Genomic DNA, 23,656 nt, shown 5'->3' on the forward strand with positions numbered 1-23,656 from the left:
TAAAGTGAACTTTGGACCAGTTCTCCTCTTTCCACACAACGTGCTCCTCAGCAAAGATGAGCTTAGCCTTTTTATTCTTTCTTTTATTCTACTGATGAGAGGCTTGGTCACTGCAGAGTGTGCTTTCAGTTTGACTTCTCTTAAACATTCCGAGATGGATCCTTACCTTGTTCAGCACTGAACTGGAAAGCAATTTCAGTTGCATTGCTGAACCGATTCCCCATTGAGACACTTTGCATTTGTCATCGTCTTGTGCCTTTGTCTTGCATGGACAATCAACCTTTTGGGGGGACCTAAATTAATTTGTGTCATTTAAAACCTGCAATATTCAAGAAATCAAACTCCTGTCCCCCATGTGAAATTGCTCCTGTGAGTGTACATTATAAAACATGTCTGACACATTTTTTTTTAAATCAATCTTCTCAGAGGGAGAAATGTCTGTATTTAAAAATGTTTCAAAAAAAATCTGCTTGAGTGAACAACCAACAAGTAATCTTTGTTGTTTTTGTTTGCTTGTCTGTTTCCTTTTTCAATTTACCTCCTCTGGTTGGTTTCATTGGTTCTCTAGTTGGCACCTTATTAAATTCTAACCCTTTTATATAAACAATGCGCATGCGTAGTCTGTGTAATCTGAGTCAATACAGTTAATACTTCTTTTCAAAATCTTCCTATATTGCTGTTTTACCTTTTTTCTTGTAAAGGGCATTTGTTGATCTTTGCATGTTCACTTTGTAGACACTGGGTCGGTACTTCTGCAGCGATAGGATGGTTTTGATGGTTTTAGGGAAGCAAACGAGTTGGGAGTTTTTCCCGACATACCTTTACTGACTGTATTAAACTGGGGGCAAAAAAGTCTACACAGACCAACTTGTTTATATACATTTGATGTTAAAAAGTATATAAATTGTCAATTGTTTTCAAAAAATGAGTGATCATTTTGCTAGATAAGACCCTTCTTCCTCAGCTGGGATCATTTAGAGCCATTTGAAGCTGCATTTTGGAAGTTTTCTCAAGAAACATTTTATCAACTGGAGAAAGACATGAACATCTTGGATGACAAGGGGTGAGTAAATTACCTGTGTTGTTGTTGTTATTATTATTTATTTTTATTTTTTTTCTGGAAGTGAACTTCCATCCTGTAAGAGAATAAAGTAAACTGAACTGAGTATAGTAATGTACTGTTAGACATTTCAAAGGGTTTTTACAGTAACTTACTGGCAACACTTTTGCCAGTAAGTTACTGTAATTAGAATTTACAGTAGCAAACCGTATTTAATTTACACTTGCAAACTGTAGCTGTCTTACAGCCAAATACTATTAAAAGATCAAATTCAACAGTATACTACTGTAATTCATTCATTTTAATATAGATTTCAGTAGATTTTATAAATTTATATATAATTCATTTAAATTTATTTTATTTTTACTCTACACAGGTACTATTGACATTCAATTAAAACAGACACAATAATCACAACATATCAAATACTTGAAAACAATGCATGTATAACACTTAAAAATACAGTCTTAAACTGCTCAATGAAGTTGAAAAAACTGCATCATCACCATTTCCCCTGCCTTAGGACGTTTTGCAGTGCATTATGTTGTATCCTCACAAATAATCTATAGGCAACAGAAACATAATGGAGAAAAAGACATGTAGCCAAAGAATACACAGCCATCTGCAAAACCCAGGTCTGCTCCAAAACGTGGCCACCACCTTAGCTCACCGTCCACTTTGTTAGTGACAGAAATGTCTTCTCTGAAAAACAAGTAGAAGAAATGGCACACTTTTAAAAGGAAAACCCCACAAAAAATACACAAACTTCTCAAAACCATAGTTGTTCTCTTACCATGAACTATCAGTGGTCTTTCTTGATGCTTCATTGCAGTTGCCTTTAAAACACAAACACAACAAAATGCAGTAAATCTTAAATTCCATTAATATTATAACAAACTAATTCTAAAACTAGAAAGGCAGCTAACAGTTAGCCATATAACTTGTCTAACCTAGCTAACATAGGATTTTTTTTTTTCCTCAGTAGGCTACTGGCCAACATTATACTAACACCTGAACAAAATTTCACATTAGTTAACCTAATGTTAATATAGGATAAGTGTTGCTTGTTGAAAATTATTTTAATTCAGTAACTTAATTTAATAAGCTGACAAAAAACGTTTGTAAACTGTAAAACAGTTTACTATAGTAAAGTTTGTAACCGCCATGTTGACGGGTAAATATTACTAGGTTAAACTGGTGTGCAAAAATCTGCCAAACAGACAAACGTATATATATATATTTTTTTTTACCTTACTTGCTGCCCAACAAACATTAGACGTCCACCCGACGTGCAGATCATGTCTATATTCCGACAAAGACGTTGAAATGACGTCGTTTGGACGTACAGTGCTCAGTGGGTGGTCTTAATCTCTCGTAAATTGCATCGACACACAGCGCGGATGTTCTCCGGAACTCTTACGCTCTCGCGGGTTCATCCCCCGGGCAAACGCCGCGACGCTGCCCGCTGCTTCAGCGTCTTCCTCGGAAACGAGTGGCGTGGCGCGGCGCAGCGCGACTTGACAAAAAAGACAATATAGAAATCATTAAATATACAATCTACAGTGAATGCTTACAGTAAAGTAATGCCCCGGTATATTTCTGACTTACAGATGTACTTCAAGCGCTCGCGCTGTGTCTGACATGAAGGACAAACGGATTTTTCAGTCACTACAAGCGATGCAACACATCCAGTGTAGTCCGTCCCAAGCCGTTGCGGCGTTGTAGACACGGTGTAGGGCAAATCTTGTCAATCCAAATAAAATAAATGAGGAAAATAAAACAACCTCAATAGAATGCCACCAATGAGAATGTTACAGCAAATACAGTAGTATATAGCAATTTAAAAAAACACAGTAAGTCCCTGTATTTGGGGTCTGACGTCATAGAAAATTCCCATAATGCAATGCTTATTACAGTTATTTACTGCAAAGGGAATTTGCAGTATTATACTGGGTGAAATACAGTTAATAACTGTAGAAATTACAGAAATGTCTAACAGTGTGCATTTGTATTAATCAAAATGGTACAAAGTGCCTATTACTGCAGTTAGTTTACTAACAACTGAACAATGTGAATCGATGTGATTCAGACAGCTCAGCAACTATTTAGAGATCTTTATTTTTCTTTTGCTTACATGACGCTTGATTATTTTGCTTACAAGGAACTCTTAGAAAAAGTTGTTCTTTTATATATAAATTTTAATGATTTTTACTGTGTGTATATATATAAAGCATTCAAAAAAAGCAATTAACAATCAATGAGCACCATGGGCGTCAGAAGCAAAATAAATGTGGGTGGGTCCTCCCCTCAAAAAATTACTGGAGTATATGCCATTTTCAGTAGTAGGGTGCCTTTTATTATGCATATTGCCTCTATCCAGTAACGTAACAACACCACAAAAGACGGCTGTTGGAATGCGTTTCCACCGGCGTAAGCGGTAAGGCGAATAGCTAGTGCTTTTTAATGCAAACGACCCGAGTTCGCGTCCGCCTGTTTCCGTAATCGATCTTTTGCTTTTTCACATCTCATTTTACATCGGAAAGGCATTTGTTTTCAATTAAAAAAAAAATGAAGGAAATGATCGAAAAGTTTGAATAAAGTATCGACAGCGATTCGGTCAGGACCGTGCCCTCCGCTTCCTGAAATATGTTTGATGATTGCGCTTGATGCGCCCGCTCCGTCCACTCCGTCCACTCCTCCACCCCTGATGCTGCCTGTTCACATGCATGACCATAGAGCTTAATCTATTAGCGCATTCGTCATGTGGAATGGATTTGACTGATGGCGCTCTAAAAAAGTGCGCAGACATATTCGCCAAATTAGAGATGGTAAAAGTGGGTGGGTCCTATATCATTGGTCTTTAAAAGTGGGTGGGTCCTGTCACACCCGCATTCAATGGTTCTGACGCCCATGGTTGAGTTACTGTCAGAGCGTGGGCTTTTTGCATTCTCTTCAGGAGAGGGCGATTCTCAGCGCCAGTGCACTTCATCAGTGAAATAAAGGCTTGTGTAAGTTTTATGTCATCTATAAAGTCTTTACTATGCTGTAAATTATTTTATTTTACACAACGCAACATACAGGAATGACATGTGAGCAGGGCCAGATTAACACTTTGTTGTACCCTGGGCAACAATATTCAAGGGCCCCATCATCACGACCCCAGGATCACCATAATATGGTCATATATAGAATATATTACTGTAATATACAGTAAATATACTCAATACTTCAAATCCTAACTGTCTTCATATTTTGATTTACAAATATTTAAATGCTCATAGAACTACAAATGCACTACTATGTCCCCTATCAAAGACATTCACTCATATATGATGCTATGAAAACAAAACACATCAGCATCTGTGTATGATCTGGTAAAATTGACCCACTACATTGAGAGGGAGGGAAGTATCCTCCATTTTCACAAAAAATGAATAGATAAGCAACCACTTTCAAACCATCGTTTATTTAACAACACTTATTCCCAATAGAAATGTATGGAATTGATAGAGCTATCACAGAAGACAAGGCAATCAAGTTATTAGTCCAACACAAACAATTTGAAATCTGCCAGTTATCCCTCCACAACAATTTACAGCATTTTCATAAAGCTGGCACCTCAAGGAAAAAATAAAAAAATAAAATGCAGTATCACTATTTGATCATAAACATTTTGATCCTAAGCTCATTTAACTTGTTTTAAAATAGAACAACAACATGTTATAGCACAATTAACCAGTTAAACATTTTAGTGCTACATAAATACACTACACAATACTAAATAAACAAAACAATTTCTCTGAAGAAGACAGGATAAAATAAATGCTATATAATCTGGCAAAACACACAACTTTAGTCCTAAATAATGAGGAAGTGCATGTTTGAATTTGAGTATATAGGTATATACTTTAAATTTTCAGCGTTTCTGATGTCCTTTTCCTTTTTTAATTTTCGCTTCGCGCTCCCACTTAGTGTCTCCATTGTGTCTGATTTCTGTTGTAGCAACGCCTGACGTCACGTAACGCGCTCGGGCTCGGCGTAAGCTTTGACCCACCTCATGCGGACTGACCAATGAGGAGAGGGTCTTAACTTGAGGCCCTCTCTTCATTGGTCAGTCCGCATGAGACTGACTCTCAACCGCTCTCAACTCACGTTCAAAGTCATAGGCAGCGCAGCATATCTCTGTGCAGCGCAAAAGCCCGGGTGAACAGTTTGTTAAATATAAAGCGGGAGATTACAGATACAGTATTTTGCTCGTGCCCTTGCTGTCCTGGGCCCTTTAGATGTCGTGGGCCCCTGGGCAATTGCCCAGTTGCCCGTATGGTTAATCCGGGCTTGCATGTGAGTCAGCTAAATGTGTCAGCAGCGGTCGTTGAGAATCAGCAGCATGAGGCAAACACCTTGCGTAACAAACTCATTTTATTCATTATAATAATTAATTGAATTTATTTTGATATTAAAATATGTTCTCCGTTTTCAGTACTGTTTGTTTATGAGCAGTATATAGAGTCAGTCTTGGTATCTTTCATCTACGAGTGAAACACGAGGCAGCAGTTTGAGATTTGGTTGTTTATGTTATAAGTGGTTGAAATATTGATAAAAGATGCTAAATAAATAAATACAACAACCCAACTTGTTGGGTCAAACACTTAACCCAACAAGCTGGGACAAAATAACCCAGTATGTGTTATGTCCCATATTTAACTAGCCCAGCATTCTTTAGAGCAGAGGTTCTCAACTAAGATGCTCGAGATCCACTTTCCACCCAAGTAAAATTTTAAAAAGGGCTGCACAGCTACAGATGTTGTCACTCTAATATATACTCATATCATAAACATTTGATTGTCTGATGTAAACACTTAAAGAATTAGTTCACCCAAAAATGAAAAATTGATGTTTATCTGCTTACCCCCAGGGCATCCAAGATGTAGGTGAATTTATTTCTGCAGTAGAACACAAAAAAAGATATTTAACTCAAACCGTTGCAGTCTGTCAGTCAATGGGATCCATGGATTTGAGAGTCAAAAAAAACATACACAGACAAAAACAAATTAAACCCTGCGGCTTGTGACAATACACTGTGGTGTTAAGACACAAAACAATCGGTCTGTGCAAGAAACTGAACAGTATATATATATCATTTTTTTCCTCAGATCCAACTGAATGTCCAACTGTCCTGAGCGCGTTCACAAAATTTGGTACGTGACGCTTCAACATGCTCTGGCATGCTGCAGTCGGTCAGGCTGAAATGTTGGGAATCGGTTAAAAGGTAACACTTCCGGATGAGTTCACGCAAGCAAACGTAATTTTTTTTATTTTTAATTGGTTGCAACAACCAGGTTTTGTCTGTGTGTGTTTTTTTGACCCTCAAAGCCATGGATCCCATTGGCTGCCATTATATGACTGACAGAATGCAATGGTTTGAGTTAAAAATCTTAGTTGGTGTTCTTCTTCTGAAGAAGTGTCACCTACATCTTGAATGCCCTGGGGGTAAGCAGATAAACATTAAATTTTCATTTTCGTGTGAACTATCTCTAAATAGTATGTATTTTTGGTAAATGTATTTTTGACAATGATCCAAACAAATCACAAAACTTAGTCTTAATCACAAAACAACAAAATAAATTTTATGTATCAAATTATAACAATAAATGAGCAAAAACTTACACTAAAACAAATGCTGGTATGAAAGATCACAAAAGTCAAAAGATAATGGTTATTTTATAAGCAGACTGCACTAATGTAATACTTGTATACTCCAGAGATGTTATGTTGCCATTGCATGAGCCTACTGCAAATAACTAGCATATAGAGATAACATCACCTGCCTTCATGGTTACAAGGTGTACTGACCCCAAAATCAAGAAAATAATTAAAATGTATATTTGGGGGGTTTTTTTTAGGTTAAAGAAAAAAAAAAATTAAAATTAAATATAGTTTTAATACAACTATATTGTCTCATGTCTGTTTTGACCACAAACAACATGACTGTGACTCCTAAATGAACAGAAGGTTAAAACTGTAATAATAATAACAACAACAACAACAACAATAATAATTATAATAATTTGAAAAAAAAAAAAAAAAAGAAGCAACAGTATGAGTTGTTAGTTTCTAGCAAGTTTTGGAGGGTAGGATCTCCTTACTGTGACTCAGTATCCCTGAAAAATAACGGAAAAATATGTTAGTAAACAAAAGATTCAGATTCATTATCAATTTTAATTTTGTTAGTAAGTTCCACACCATAAGATCTACTTCATCATCTATTTTATAGGCTAATACCCACTGTCAAACATTTAACCAGTCTAGCAGAATGAAAAAGGTTGTAGTTTACAATAAAGTATGTCGTTTTTTTTTTAATTAGGAGTAAATGAGTTGTTATATGTAGCATAATTACATTTCAATAATACACGTTTAAAGATAAGAGTTAATTGTAACAGTAGATTGTTGTAGTAGATCTTAGTAGTTTTAGTACACTGAGGTTAAATACGGTTTACAGTGGACCATATTATGATTACTTTATCATTCCTTTTCATTCTGCTAGCTTAGCTTTTTTTGTGGTTGTGGCTTGTTTAATGCTATAGATAATTCTTACTGCTATTAATTATATAATTATAATAATTGCACCATTAACACTAAATCATTTACTTGATTTAGTGCCACATTGACCACTGTAGAGTCGGTGTTGCAGGTGGCTTTGCAGGCAAATCCTGAGATACAGATGGAGACGATACACTGAAGGATGGAGAACACCAGCAATACTCCAATGATCCCCATTTCATATTTCTAAAAAAAAAAAAAAACATGCCCATATGAGAACAGTTTTACAAATAATATTGCAGCAATTATATTGAGTGAATTTCTAAATATTATTAGGTTATACTATTAAGAGGCATCATATGACTTTTTTTTATGATACTTTGGCTGTGCTTTTATGTCATTTTGAAGCATGAAATTTTTAGTCCATAGTCATTATAATTGTATTGAAAGGCATGACCAGAACAATTTCTATTAGTAAAATTAGTAAATGATTAAACAGTTGTTATTTTTGATTTAACTGTTAATTTAACTAAATAAAACAGCAATTAAATATAGTATTATATAGCATTTAGTACCTTAAATCTTGAACAAACTTCAGAGCCAGTATAATCATAGCTATAGGAGCACCTTCGATAGGGCTCTGAAATGAGAAGCATCTCTATGCCCATCAGAGTAATGGAGATTACTCCAGTTATAGCACTGATAACATTCATTGCAAGAGAGGCTTTCACCTACAGGAAAAAAAAGGTTGACACTTAAAAGGTGACATATAGTTATAAGAATTGTGTACACTTGCAAAACAGATTGAAGAGTTTTTAACTATGCAAACTGAAAATGAGTCAGATGTTCTTTTAGTCCACATCCTTTCAGTGGTAACGGGTCTCATGTTTCAGACTACTGTGGTAAAAGAGACTTCATCATGGAAAGTTTTGCAGTTGCAGTTTATTCAAAAATGTGTTAGTGTGGCTAAAACCTCCCTAAAGTTTTTTTTTATTTATTTATTACTATTATTTATTTATTTTTATTTATTAGAGAGAGTGATTGAGAGAGAGTTCTCATTGAAAAATCATGTAAATACAAGTTATACAAGTGTTGTTGTTCTTGTTATAATTTTAATTTAAAAAACAAATTAAATGGTGATTGTAATATCTTTTTGTTGCTATTTGGTGATTATGGGTTTGAAAATAAAATCTTCTACCCCTGTAGCCCCATTGTACCCTACATGTCATCTTTACTCAAAGAACAGATGATAAACAACAATTGCACATCATTTTTAGATTTCACATTTTAGCCTATGTACATACCACACATGGATGAAGTTTATTCTGTGCAGCAACAGACAGTGAGCCAGCAATGATGTACTGAGAAAGAAACACATGATATGTTAAAGTAATTCTGGAAATTAGAATTAGAAGCTAGAAAGCAAAGCCTTGAAAATGACACTTACAATAAGGGATCCCCAGTAGGTGATGCCACTAATGATAAAAATAGCTGGGTATGTGCCACTGTAGGGATTGGCGGTGAGTACAATACCAATTAAGAAAATCACCACTCCAAACATTATCTGGACAGTCTAGAAAGGGAGATATATGTCAAATATTTGTTTATGTATTTATTTATTTATATATTTTTTGATAATGGCATATCATTAATGTTTGAAACACACACACACACACACACAAAGGAAAGCTACAGTATTGTTTTATGCACTACAGATGTAAAGCAAACAGACCTTCACACATCTATTCACTTAAGGACAAGACAGTTTTATTTTCTGTTAATTTCCTCACTAAAGACAATATGACACTAAAATATTCCCAAAATTATTTATAATTATAACTCATCATATAAAATGCATTACCCCCAGTGCCTTTGGTTGTGCATTGAAAAATCCTTTAAGAGCCGTATTGTGATATGCTCCTGTGACCTGCTGTCCATCATCACAAATAACAGTGTCTTTTGCCACCTGTGGATTTACTTGGATGATAACTGTAGCTTTGTCACTTGACATGACCTTGCTGCTTTCCATTTTCTTTGCAAAGTTTTCACCTAAAATTAAAGGGAAAGTTTGCAAAAAAAAATTGTTGCAACAACTTTTCTTTCATCTGTTAACCACAAAAGATTTATTTGAAGAATGCTGAAAACCAAACCTTTGATAGTAGCTACTGACTTCCATATTTTAAATAAATAAATATGATGAAAAACATGAAAATCAATTTATTACATTCTTCTAAAATCTTTTTTTCATGTTACCAAAAGATTCTTTGGAAAATGAAGGTTTTTTTGATGAATTTTCATTTTTGGGAAAGAAATTTGGAACAACATGAAGGTGGGTAAATGATCCCCTTAAGCATAAAACAATAAAATTCAGAAATCATTTAATTATTAATAATACATGTTAACTGATAAATAAAATATTTTACCTGAAGTGAAATGAGTTGTGTTGATGTGGATGTCTGACTGTTCTTCTGATATATATTTGTGTGTGAACAGTGAAGAACCACTAAGGAGGAGCATGTGTCATAATATCCTTTCTCCTAAAATTTAAACAGCTTTACATAAGATAAAAACTACAAGGTAGCATACACTGTAAAAAAAAAAAAACAAAAAATAAATAGTTGAGAAAACTTTAAAAAATAAAGCAACTTGATGCAGTAAGACTTTTGAGTTCTCTCAACAATAGTCTTTCCTCAGTAAAGATACTTTGATTAGTCAACATAAATTTGTTTGTTCCTGCAATGCTGATTGTCTTATTTTGCTAATAGAAAAAGTCTTGTAACAGCAAACAATTACTGTTGTTGAGGAAAATATTTTTTATTTATTTTATTTATTTATTTTTGTGTCAATTTTTTGTTTATTTACAAATGGCAAATAGTGAACTGTTATAGAAACCTTAATGGATAACTAAGTCTAATATGTAGACAACATTGTCTTTGTTTGTAAAACATCACAAGACTAAAATATCCAGCAAACAGATATAAGTGGTTGCCTCAAAACTAGACTCACAAATCTCAAGAACAACTGCAATAAACAAATGTTAAAAGATGAACTCTGTACATCACAGTGCAAAAAAAAAAAAGTTAAATAAGTTTAAAATTAAGTCAGTAAACAGCAAAACAATAATCCTATAACAGTAACTGCATAATTTATTCATGCTGCAATCTATGCTGGGAACTCACAAAGCATTAACATTTCAACAATATAAAATTTTTTGTTCAGACAACTGTGTTTGACTATTTGGAACAACATTTGGAATAATTTTGTTGGTCTGACAAGGGATATTTGAGACTTAAAATGTTTTGTAAACTGGATAATATGTATTTATATTTTTTACAGTGTAAATTATGTCCATTTGAGAACCAAAAATATCTCCAGTTAAAGGAGCACCAGCAGACATGTTTAAACATAATCATAAACACAATAATCCTGTAGTTGGGCACTTATTTAGTAGTAAATGATGGAGTAAGGTCATAATTCTTAATTAAATCCAGAAGGGACTAACTTTAAATTAAATGATCAAAACTCACTGAAATATCACCTGCAATGATTGTCACATTAACTAAAGGGACGCTAGAGCCCAAGACCAGCTCTAAGCATGGTGAGGACAGGCTAAGCCCACCCAAATTTCTCACTTACCCAATCAAAATGTAATTTTTACAATTTAAGAGTAAAAGCACACTGATTTAAAGCAAATTATCAAGAGTTAGACACAGAGCGGTTACTTGTAAGCAACATATTAAGTGATGTGTCATTAGATATAAATGACAGAATACAACAAATACAGCACTCTTTAGTCTTACTACAATAGTCCATTTTTCTGCATCATGAAATAAGTCAGGAAACTGGTTTTGAGTGAAAAAAGTAGAATGAATATATTTATTAAGCATTTACAACATGTGCTCACTATTTGGCAGGTATTGTGCTAAAATCACACTTTTTTTATTTGTTTTAACATGACTTCTATTTCTTATTAAAAAAAAAGTATCCGTCGTATTACATTTTTGTCAGTGGTGAATTGATTGTAAGGACAGTGGTATTAAAAGTTAGAGGCAAGAGAAACATTGGTTGATTGGTCGATTTTTCACTTCATGCTTGACATGGACCAAAGATTGTATTTGCTAATCAAGGTTCTGAATGAGTGTATATTGGAATAGTATATACACACACACACACACACACACACACACACACACACACAAAGCACTGAACAAAATACTGTTAAGTGATGCTATAGTTTTAGTAAAAGAAAATCACTTATTAAAATTTATTCGCTTATTAAAAATTGCCCTTTAAAGCATGCACAGAGCATTAGGAACCATGTGCGTGGTCCACTGTACCACAAGATAATTAACATCCAAGATCAAAGTACTCAGAAACTTGGTTAACAAATACAATCTTTGGTCCATGTCATACATGAAATGAAGTACATGACAAAAAATTCAGTCACAAAATATCCATAAATATTTTTGCCTGTAACACTAGAACAGATACAAAAATATGAGGATCAATTATTTAAGATACCAATTCCCAGCTTTTGGATTGTAGCATCACCTCACTGTAACTCAGGGTCCCTTGGAAGTAACAGACAAGTTATATTAGTACAGAAGAGACTCTATAGTTTGAATTCTAATAAAAAGCATACACCATACAGACTAATTTTATAGGCTACTGATAAATGACAAAAAGAAAAACAATAAAACATGTTGTTATTGGCGTATAGTATATATTACATACAGTATGATGTGCACTAAGGTTAAAGGCAGGTTACCATAAAACATCCTGGTCATTCTTTATGTTCTTTACATTCTGCTAGTTTTATCATTCTGCTTGTGTAGTGAAGTTGCAATGTTCTCTAAAAACATCGGCACAAACACTAACTATTGATTGTTGTGATAAAACTTATTGCCAAGCTTGTAATAGCAATTATAGCTTCATCACCACTGAAAGTATTTACCTAGTTTAGTCCACATTGACCACTGTAGAGTTTTTGTTGCAGATGGCTTTGCAGGCAAATGCTGAGATGTAGATGGAGATGATGAACTGAGGAATGGTGAACACCAGCATTATTCCAATAACCCGCAAAGTAAAATACTGCAAAAATTGAAGGAATCATTTTGAGCTAATTATAAAAGTTGAGAAAATCAGAATACACACATCCGCACACATACAGAAGTCAGATTAATGGACAAAACTGCATTGTTTTACACATTAAAAATGAGTATAAAATATTGCACATTGTGTATAAAATACCTCAACGTATAAAGTTGGCTCATCCCGTGATATTTTTTCTAATTGAATGCCCATCAGAATAATGGAGAACGCTGCAGTTATGGCACTGAACAGATTCATTAAAAGAGAGGCTTTCACCTACAGGAACAGAATGTACTAGTAAGAATCAGAAATAACAGATCATTTAAAAGGCTTGACACTTAGGAATTTTTTTTAAGTAGGGAAGCCCTACTTAAAAAACTGTACGTATTACACACACATATGTACATACCACACATGGATGAAGTTTATTCTGCGCAGCAACAGACAAAGAGCCAACACTGACATACTGAGGAAAAACAAAGGGCGTTTAAAGGTCATTCTGAAAATTAAAATGAGAAACATTAAAGCAAGCAAAACCATTAAATAAAACTTACAATAAGGGACCCCCAGTATGTTATGCCACTATAGACAAGAATTGCATAATAATTGTAGATACTGGTAGTAAGTATAACACCAAGTATGAAGACCATCGCTCCAATCATTATCTGGACAGTCTGGAGGGCACATATAGGTCAGGTATTTTATTCATGACAGCATAAAATGTCTGCTTTAATGCAGTGATCTAGAAGAAATGAAATACTCAGAACATTCTAAAAATTATATATCATTATAATTCACCATTAAATGCATTACCCCCAGTGCCTTTGGTTGTAATCTGAAAAATCCTTTAATAGCCGTATTGTGATTTTTTCCTGCGGCCTCGTGTCCATCAACAAATATAACAGTGTCTTGTATCACCCGTGAATTTACTTCGATGACGACTGTAGGTTTGTCAGTGGAGATGACCTTGCTGCTTTCCATTCTTAGAAAAGTTCTGTATTTCTGTAATAAGCATGTTTATGTAATGCAAAGTTTAAAAAATAAATGTGAGCAAAGGACTTTGTATACAGGAGAACGTATGACTATTTAAAGAGGACAAAAAAAAAGAGGAAAATGAATGAATGAATGAATGAACGACAGATATCGTGTTAAAAAACCAACCTACTGAAATATTAAATTCTATTTCATATCTTTGTAATACACTGGCAACCAACAAGAACACAGATGGTAATGAGAAAGCCACATGATGAATCAAAGCTCATCACAAACTTTTCCACAAGCTAAATGTGGTAAATACTAACATATGGTAAATGCACAACACCAACATGGTAACACAGATGACACTAAAATAATGCGATAAACATTAATTTAACAACATGAGATGTAACATAAATCATTAGAAGAAACATAGTCTTTCAAAACATCAAATGTGACGTGCGACAATTCTGGGAATGTCAGTTTATGGTCTTTCACTGTAAACTATAAAATGTCACCATAAATTAAATAATATTAATTACAGTTCATTGTAGAGTAATGGAACTCATCTTTAACCAAATAATAGATTTTTTTACTCTTGTACTGTTACAAATGCAATTTCTTTTGTGTGTTGCTAAATACCTTTTTGACTAAGATGCTTTTGTTGAGCCTAATGTCCTAACAAATCACAAAACATTTCAACTTAGTTTTTAGTACCAAACAATAAATGAGCAACAACTTACACCAAAACAACCACTAGATTTTATTTTGTCAAAACATTTGTTTCTTAAATGGCTGCATCACAAAGTGTATACAAGCACACAAAATAGAAAAGAATCTTGATGTTAATTTATAAAATAATTTACCTGAAATGAGGTTACTTGATGTCTGGTAACTCTTTCTGTATTTTTGAGTGTGTGAACTCCGTAAAGAACAATTAAGGAGGGGCTTGCTTCAGTGTACAGTTTCTGTTAATGGCCAACTTCTTAAAATACAAAGCACTTTTATAAAAAATAATATTCAAGGCAAAATAACTTACTGATGATAGCAACTGATGATAGACAATGTGTGTTTCTCTGATTTGTTTTTTAAACTAATAAGAATAATCAGAACTCTTCTAAGAGCACTAGGGTGTGTTCAAAATACATGCAGTATAATTATTTCCTTATGATTATTTATAAATTAAATCCATTTAAATAATTGTCATTGGTTCAAAGTCCTAGTTACAATATGTAACATTCTTAATTCCGTTACTGCTTTATTACTCATTTTTGGCACAAAGGGTACTCAATTCACATTAGACTCTTTCATTCACATCAGATTTTTCATTCGATCAACAACAGCCACAGGCCATATAAAGACTATTTAATACATCATATTACAACAAAAAGGGAGAATGCTCTAAGGAAAGGTTTCAATGTCTGGGCTGAAGAGAAATCTAGCATTATTGCTCAAACAGTAGAGCATGGCACTAGGTTACGGATTCAATATATATATACAAGCTCAGACAACGACAGCAGACTGCTCTAGTGTCACACGAACCAAGCTGAAGGTGGTTTATCATAGCGCATTTGTGGTTGCCTTATTTTATTTCCTTTTGCTAGCTGTATATTTGCTGGCTTGTGTAGCTATTTAACCATAAAGCCTAAACTTGAGTAGACTTGCTAACTTTGCAACATTAGCAAAATGTTTCTTTCCTGTTTTTAGCACTGACCAAATTGGAATTTAATGTAAGACATGTTAGAACAAGCATAAGAACACGTGAGCAACATACACATGATGCCATATTTTGCTTGATACTTTAAAGGTATTGCTTTTAAAGGCATTACTGTATCTCTGCTCAGAAACACTGAGAACGGATACAGAAGGTTAACTGATTACAAACCACAAACGGCACATTTTCTTGCCATGCACAGAAACAGCTTCTTGTTCATTAAACAGAATTCTGGTTTTAATGGACACAATTCTGATTCTCGGTGTCAAACATGCCTAGTCTCCAGGTGAACAATATAAATTTTCTGACACACTTCCAACAATGAAGCTTAAACTTTTTATTACAAACAAAGGTACAAGAATATCAGCACTTAGGTAAATTGATGCACTACTAAATTAAAAAATAAATTAAGATCTTAAGCATGTTTGTGTGTGTGACATATTAAAGCTACGGTAGCACTTTATTTTACAGTCCTGTTCCTCATGTACATACTATGTACTTATCATAGTAATTACAATAACTAACATACCCCTAAACCTAATTCTACCCCATGTAGTTACCTTATTTTACCAGAACTCTTTTGGAGGTACACAGTAAGTACACGTAATGTAAAATAACGTACAACCGCTAAGTGTTAGAGTTACTGAAAAAACTCAAATACGAATGTTTACATTGTTTACTGAAAATGAATAAATAAATTTTGCTCCTGATCTCTTTTTTTATAGGACATGCTGTTCATCAACCCATTATCACTCCCGAGGCGTCAAAAACTGCAGAACGGTCAAGCGCCTCTAGCGTCACTATGAAGACGTCAACGGCGCCCCTCGGCGTCACTATATCGACGAACTGGGACCTACATTGATTTCAATGGGAAACTTTTGGCGTCAGAACACAGACGCGAAGGACATGAAATGATCGCTATGAAATCACGTTCAGGAAGTCTCATTCAGCACACATCGCGATATTTGCCATCAGTTTACGTGTGCTGCAGGTTGGGTGAGTAGTCGTAAATACACTGTCTTAATGTTTGTTTTAAAATGTATCCTGTCTTCTTTATTAATCAGGTTAGCGCCGTATGTTTATTCACTTAATTATATCCGTCTTTGCGTTTCATTGCGTTTAACTAATCGAACACACCTGCTAACTGGAGCCATTAACCTCTGTCACGTGACGTCAAAGACCTTCCCATCAGTTTTATATTTATATCAGGTTCAAAGATGTTGTTCAAACAGTTGTTGCAAGTTGTACTGTGATATTTTAAGTTAAAACACAGTAAACATGATTCTTTCCATGCTTTTACTTCAGTAACTGCAGTTTTACTGATATTTGACGTTAAAACGTATTAAACATGACACTTACCATGTTTTTACTCCAGTAACTGTAGTTGTACTGTGATATATGAAGTTAAAACAAAGTAAACATGATACTTACCATGTTTTACCACATTAACTACAGTTTCACTGTGAAATTTAAAGTGAAAACAGTAAACGTGATATTTACCATGTTTTTACTACAGTAACTGTAGTTTTGCTGTGAAATTTGAAGTTAAAACTAGGGTTGCAAAGGGGCGGAAAATTTCCGGTAAATTTCCGGTAAATTTCCGGAAACTTTCCATGGAAACTTTGTCTGGGGAATTTTGGAAATATTCCAATTTGGAAATTTAACAGAAATTTACGGGAATTTATGGGAATTAATGGGAAATTTGGGGAAATTTAGAGAAGCTGTATCATAAACAAATATAAATTTCAACATTTTGTTTGATTATAAGCTGACATGCATGCAAACTAATACAAATTTTAAGTCAAGTCAAGTCACCTTTATTTATATACTGCCTTTAACAATACAGAATTGTGACAAGGCGGCTGTACAGTATTAAATAGGAAACAGTACATCAACAATGCCAAAGGCAACATTAAACACTCACATTATAGGTAAAGGTAGTTAATCAAAAACAATAAAATAAAATGAAATATTGTGTTAAGAGAAAGTGTCCCCAACAATGGAGAAAAAAAACCTTGGGAGAAACCAGGCTCAGTCGGGGGCCAGTTCTCCTCTGGCCAAAGTTCCCGTGGTCTTGTGCCGACAGCCGTCTAGGTGATGTGGTCTTTAATGTGGATCCGTCTCTGGGGCTCATCTAGTTGATGTGGACTCCGCTGACATTCAGGGCTGTAGAGGTCGTCTCTAGGTGCTGATCCACCGTCTGGGCTGGGTTCGGACTGGATCCGGGGACTGCAGTGAACATCTGATCTGGATACGGACTGGATCTGGTGGTTAATGTGACCTCGGAATAAGAGAGAAACAGACTAATATTAGCGTAGATGCCATTCTTCTGACGATGCACCGAGTACATCGGGTGTTATGGGAAGTGTTCCCGGTTCCGGCTGACCTAATTAGTGCAGCCTAACAATCCTTTAACGGATTTGAATTATAAGAATGTGGATTTGTTATGTGTAAGCAAGGTTAAAGAGATGGGTCTTTAATCTAGATTTAAACTGACAGAGTGTGTCTGCGTCCCGAACATTGTAGGGTAAATTGTTCCAGAGTTTGGGTGCTAAATAAGAAAAAGATCTGCCGCCCGCGGTTGATTTTGATATTCTCAGTATTATCAAATTGCCAGAGTTTTGAGAACGCAGCGGATGTGAGGGACTATAATGCGATAAGAGCTCACTCAGGTACTGGGGAGCTAAACCATTCAGGGCTTTATAAGTAATTAGCAAGATTTTAAAATCTATACGATGTTTAATAGGGAGCCAGTGCAGTGTAGACAGAACCGGGCTAATATGATCATACTTTTTGGTTCTAGTAAGAACTCTAGCTGCTGCATTTTGGACCAGCTGGAGTTTGTTTATTAAGCGAGCAGAACAACCACCCAATAAAGCATTACAATAATCTAACCGTGAGGTCATAAACGCATGAATTAATGTTTCAGCATTTGACATTGATAGCATAGGTCGTAGTTTAGATATATTTTTGAGATGGAAAAATGCAGTTTTGCAAATACTAGAGATGTGGTTTTCAAAGGAAAGATTACCATCAAATAGCACACCTAGGTTCCTAACTGATGACGAAGAATTGACAGAACAGCCATCAAGTATTAGACAGTGTTTTAGGTTATTACACGCTGAGGTTTTAGGCCCAATAACTAACACCTCTGTTTTTTCAGAATTTAGCAGTAAGAAATTACTTGTCATCCAATTTTTTAACTCAACTACACAATCCATTAGTTTTTCAAATTGGTACGTTTCGCCAGGCCGCGAAGAAATATAGAGCTGGGTATCATCAGCATAGCAGTGAAAGCTAACACCATATTTCCTGATGATATCACCCAAGGGTAACATGTAAAGCGTAAAGAGTAACGGCCCTAGTACTGAGCCTTGTGGTACTCCATACTGCACTTGAGATCGATATGATACCTCATCATTTACTGCCACGAATTGATGGCGGTCAGATAGATACGATTTGAACCATGCCAATGCACTACCACTAATGCCAACATAATTCTCAAGTCTATTCAAGAGAATGTTGTGGTCAACAGTATCAAACGCAGCACTAAGATCCAGTAGCACTAACAGAGAGATACAACCACGATCGGATGATAAGAGTAGATCATTTGTAACTCTAATAAGAGCAGTCTCAGTACTATGGTACGGTCTAAAACCTGACTGAAAATCCTCACAGATATCATATTTCTGTAGGAAGGAAGATAACTGTGAGGATACAACCTTTTCTAATATCTTTGACAGAAATGGGAGATTCGAGATAGGTCTGTAATTAGTTAATTCGTTGGGGTCAAGTTGTGGTTTTTTAATTAGAGGCTTAATAGCAGCCAGTTTGAAGGTTTTGGGGACATATCCTAATGACAGTGATGAATTAATAATATTTAGCAGAGGATCTATGAGATCTGGAAGCATCTCTTTTAGTAGCCTAGATGGAATAGGGTCTAGCATACAAGTTGTTGGTTTAGATGATTTAACAAGTTTATACAATTCTTCCTGACCTATAGTAGAGAATGAGTTGAATTGTTCCCCAGGAGATCTATAGCGCACTATCTGATGCGACACTGTAATTGACGGCTGCATAGTGACAATTTTGTCTCTAATTGTATCGATCTTAGAAGTAAAGTAGTTCATAAAGTCATTACTGCTATGCTGATGGGCATAGTCAGTGCCTGTTGGTTCTTTATTTTTTGTTAACTTAGCCACTGTATTGAATAAATACCTAGGGTTATGTTTGTTTTCTTCTAAAAGAGTCGAAAAGTAGTCAGATCTGGCCGATTTTAACGCTTTTCTGTACGATAGGGTACATTCCCGCCAAGCAGTACGATAAAAAACCTCTAATTTTGTTTTCCTCCAGCTGCGCTCCATTTTCCGGGCTGCTCTCTTTAGGGCGCGAGTGTGCTCGTTATACCACGGGGTCGGACTATTTTCCTTAATCTTCCTTAGGCGCAGAGGAGCGACCGTATCTAGAGTCCTGGAAAAGAGAGAGTCAATAGTTTCTGTTACATCATCAAGTTTTTCTGAGCTATTGGACATGCTGAGGAATTCAGATAAGTCAGGAAGATTACTTAGAAAGCAATCTTTTGTAGTAGAAGTGATGGTTCTACCATACTTGTAATAAGGAGTTGAATTTACAGTTTTAGTCATCTGGAGAATACACGAGACTAGATAATGATCAGAGATATCATCACTTTGCTGCAGAATCTCAACGGCATTGACATCAATTCCATGTGACAGTATTAAGTCTAGAGTATGATTTCGACAATGAGTGGGACCTGACACGTGTTGTCTAACTCCAATAGAATTTAGAATGTCTGTAAATGCAGCTGCCAGCGCATCATTTTCAATATCAACATGGATGTTAAAGTCACCTACTATTAAGACCTTATCTGTAGCCAACACCAGCTCAGATATAAAATCAGCAAATTCTTGAAGAAAATCTGTATGGTGCCCTGGTGGCCTGTATACAGTAGCAAGTACAAACGTCATAGGGGATTTATCATTAACAATTGTTTCTCTGGATAATGTTATATGAAGCACCATTACTTCAAATGAGTTATACTTGAAATCCGCTCTCTGTGAAACACTAAAAATATTGCTATAAATTGTAGAAACACCTCCCCCTTTACCTTTTAGACGTGGCTCATGTTTATAACAGTAATCATGAGGAGTAGACTCGTTTAAGATAATGTAATCATCTGATTTTAGCCAGGTTTCTGTCAAACATAGCACATCTAGATTATGATCAATGATCATATCATTTACAAAAAGCGCTTTTGTAGAGAGGGACCTGATATTCAAAAGGCCAAGTTTTATCATTTGTTTCTCTGTATTATGTAAGTTTTTTATTTGTTGAACGTTGATTAGATTGTTACTCTTAAATTGGTTTGGACGTCTTTTGTATTGTCTAGCTCGGGGAACAGACACAGTCTCTATAGCATGATATCTAGGTGAAAGGGTCTCTATGTGCTGAGAATTAACTGATTCTGGTGACGTGAGGCGGCTAGCAGACGGTCGGATTAGCCAGTCTGTCTGCTTCCTGACCTGGGCCCCAGTTAGTCAAGTGCAAACTCTAAGACTATATGCCATATTACTAGAGAGAAGAGCAGCACCACCCCTGGAGGGATGAAGACCATCTCTTTTCAACAGGTCAGGTCTGCCCCAAAAACTTGTCCAATTGTCTATGAAACCTATGTTATTCTGCGGGCACCACTTAGACATCCAGCCATTTAGTGACGACAGTCTGCTATGTATCTCGTCACCACGATACGCAGGGAGGGGGCCAGAGCAAATTACAGTGTCTGACATCGTACTTGCAAGTTCACACACCTCTTTAACATTATTTTTAGTGATCTCCGACTGGCGAAGTCGAACATCATTTGTGCCGACGTGAATAACGATCTTTACGTTTAGCATTAGCCAGCACTTTTAAATTTTCCAAGATGTCAGGTGCTCTGGGTCCCGGTAAACATTGGACTATGGTGGCTGGTGTCTCTATTTTCACGTTCCGTACAATAGAATCGCCAATAACTAGAGCACTTTGATCAGGTTTCTCAGTGGGTGCGTCACTGAGTGGGGAGAACCTGTTTGATGTGTTCTGACAATTTTTGCTACCCTGTCAGATTTTGCTACCTCCCATTAAAACAGATGGTAGCATAATTCGACAGCGAAAAATGCTACCTATCAGATTTTGCTTCCAGCATGATATTAATATTGTGTGAGGCTTTATTAACGTGTACACCTACCCCAACCCTAAACATAACATTACAGTATGAAAAACACAGTGCTGGTAGCACAATCTGACAGGTAGCATTATTTGTTAAAACACCCGGAACCGAACAATGTACGGGACTTCCTAAGCTAGTCGCATCCAAAGCCATATCTAATGCCCTCACATTCTTACTATCCTCGATTAAAGTTTGGATGCGTGTCTCTAGTTCTGAAATCTTCTCTGTCAGCCTAACTATTTCCCTGCATTTGTCACATGTGAATCCCTCGCTGCCGACAGAGATTGATAAACTATACATATGACAGGTGATGCAGGTTACCAGGAAAGGAGAAGAAGCCATTACTCACCGTAGATGTGTAGAATGATTTCAACTCACCACTGTTGTCTGATGAACTTGTGTAGAAAAAGGCGTAGAGAAAAATTAAAAGTGAATGGCAAGCTAACCGGCTAACACACTACAAAACGCAGTAAACGGGACACTTGCCATGTTTTTACCACGGTAACTGTAGTTGTACTGTGATATTTGAATTTAAAACAGAGTAAACATGACGCTTGCCATGTTTTTGCCACAGTAAATGCAGTTTTGCTGTGAAATTTGAAGTTAAAACAGAGTGAACAGGACAATTACCATGTTTTTACCACGGTAACTGTAGTTGTACTGTGATATTTGAAGTTAAAACAGACTAACAGGACACTTACCATGTTTTTACCACAGTAACTGCACTTTGCTGTGGCAGTTTCAGTAAAAAAGCACAATAACCACAACACTTATTATGCTTTTACTGCAGTATCTTTAGTTTGACTGTTATATGTATAGTAATAGCACAGTAATCACCAAACTTACTATGGTTTTACCACTGTAATGCTAGTTTTGATGTGCTTTTACGACAGATACCACAGTAATCACTACAATTACTATTCCATGCTTGTACCTTTTAATGTAAAAAAAAAAAAAAAAAAAAATGTTGCTCACAGATCATTATTAACATTCTCTATATAATTGTTTTTTCTTTCCCTTTTTTTTTTAGCTGAGGAGACCTAAAGGAAGCCGTCAGTCCAGTCTTGTTTGTGGAGAGGTCTTCATTTAGAAACAGAGAAGACAAAAAGCTGAGGAGGGAGACATTTGCAGTGGTAGGTCTGTGTTATTTTTTTCCCTTTTATCAAACATTCCTGCTGTTATAATTTGTACAGCATATATAAGATATATAACATGTTGTTTCTTAAACTTTTGCCTTGTCCAAATACTCACACTTGCAGTTTTGCACCTTGACTAATTATATGACGTATTTCCTGTTTTTGGCCCAAGTGTTGAAGTGAACATGAAAACCACAAGTGTGTGTTGAACTTTTCATTACCTGACGGGACACACTTGTAGTGTGGTAAAAATGTGAGTGTTTACAGAGATTTATTTTTAGTTTCAACTTTGCATTTTAAAATAAACTTCTAAATGTCTGTTCAGTATCTCCCTATAACAGATGTCAATTTAATTTGTGGTGCTTCTAATTAAGTGATAAATAAGCAGTAGCAAATGATGTACAAAATAAATATTCTTCTTTTTGCATAAAACATGCAACACTTTGTTTTACTACCAAATTATTTGTAATATCTAATTATTATAATTATTATTCATTTTTAACTTACATTGGAAAGTTTTCCGGTTCTCTCGCAAGATCTCACGATTTATTCCAAAACATGATGCACGATGGGATACGCTAAGCCTCCTGAGCAGTATTTAAAATGGTGTGGATTTAGTGTGCTTTAAGGGCACTGCAGTTTGGCATCATTAAGACCTGGGACAGTCTTGAGCACTTACTTCCTGTCACATGCATGTGCTATAAAGTGGCCAAGACCGCAAGTGTGGGTAATTGGACTGGCTAAAAGTTTTAAAAATGCCCCATTAGTACATCAAAGTCTTAATAATTCAATAATTCAGCTGAACACTTCTATGATATAGTACAAGTGTACTTGTAGACAGTCCTGCAACGTTTACTCTACTGCTCATTGCCTCAGTCCCTGTGCAGTCTCATTTGACACTATCACAATATTTGTAA

At 35.5% G+C, this 23,656-nt stretch overlaps 2 protein-coding genes and 1 pseudogene across 3 annotated transcripts in view; all 3 read right to left on the reverse strand.

The window, feature by feature from the left end:
* ms4a17c.1 (membrane-spanning 4-domains, subfamily A, member 17C.1) overlaps nt 1–10,118 on the reverse strand; it is a 73,700-nt gene extending 63,582 nt beyond the window's left edge. The window contains exons 1-7 of one of the 2 annotated variants that reach the window (XM_051110810.1): nt 10,024–10,118; nt 9,462–9,649; nt 9,048–9,173; nt 8,905–8,961; nt 8,176–8,331; nt 7,709–7,846; nt 7,196–7,221 (exon numbers count right to left, since the gene is read on the reverse strand). In XM_051110810.1, coding sequence (XP_050966767.1) covers nt 7,213–7,221; nt 7,709–7,846; nt 8,176–8,331; nt 8,905–8,961; nt 9,048–9,173; nt 9,462–9,649; nt 10,024–10,117 — 768 coding nt within the window. In that variant the 5' untranslated portion in view covers nt 10,118 and the 3' untranslated portion in view covers nt 7,196–7,212. Of the gene's footprint in view, nt 1–7,195; nt 7,222–7,708; nt 7,847–8,175; nt 8,332–8,904; nt 8,962–9,047; nt 9,174–9,461; nt 9,650–10,023 lie in introns of those variants that run through there. The other variant, XM_051110811.1, reaches the window with a different exon arrangement.
* A 1,914-nt stretch (nt 10,119–12,032) lies between these two features.
* LOC127165864 (membrane-spanning 4-domains subfamily A member 8-like) lies at nt 12,033–13,672 on the reverse strand. Its single transcript, XM_051110816.1, has 6 exons — nt 13,505–13,672; nt 13,246–13,365; nt 13,101–13,157; nt 12,851–12,967; nt 12,555–12,691; nt 12,033–12,171 (listed from the first exon to the last, which is right to left on the reverse strand). The coding sequence occupies exons 1-5, from the start codon at nt 13,670–13,672 to the stop codon at nt 12,560–12,562; spliced, it is 594 nt and encodes a 197-aa protein (XP_050966773.1). The 3' UTR covers nt 12,033–12,171; nt 12,555–12,559.
* Nucleotides 13,673–20,933: 7,261 nt separating this feature from the next.
* LOC127165124 (uncharacterized) overlaps nt 20,934–23,656 on the reverse strand; it is a 3,742-nt pseudogene continuing 1,019 nt past the window's right edge.

This window comes from Labeo rohita, chromosome 5 (genome assembly GCF_022985175.1).
Source record: "Labeo rohita strain BAU-BD-2019 chromosome 5, IGBB_LRoh.1.0, whole genome shotgun sequence".
Taxonomy (NCBI): Eukaryota; Metazoa; Chordata; class Actinopteri; order Cypriniformes; family Cyprinidae; genus Labeo; species Labeo rohita.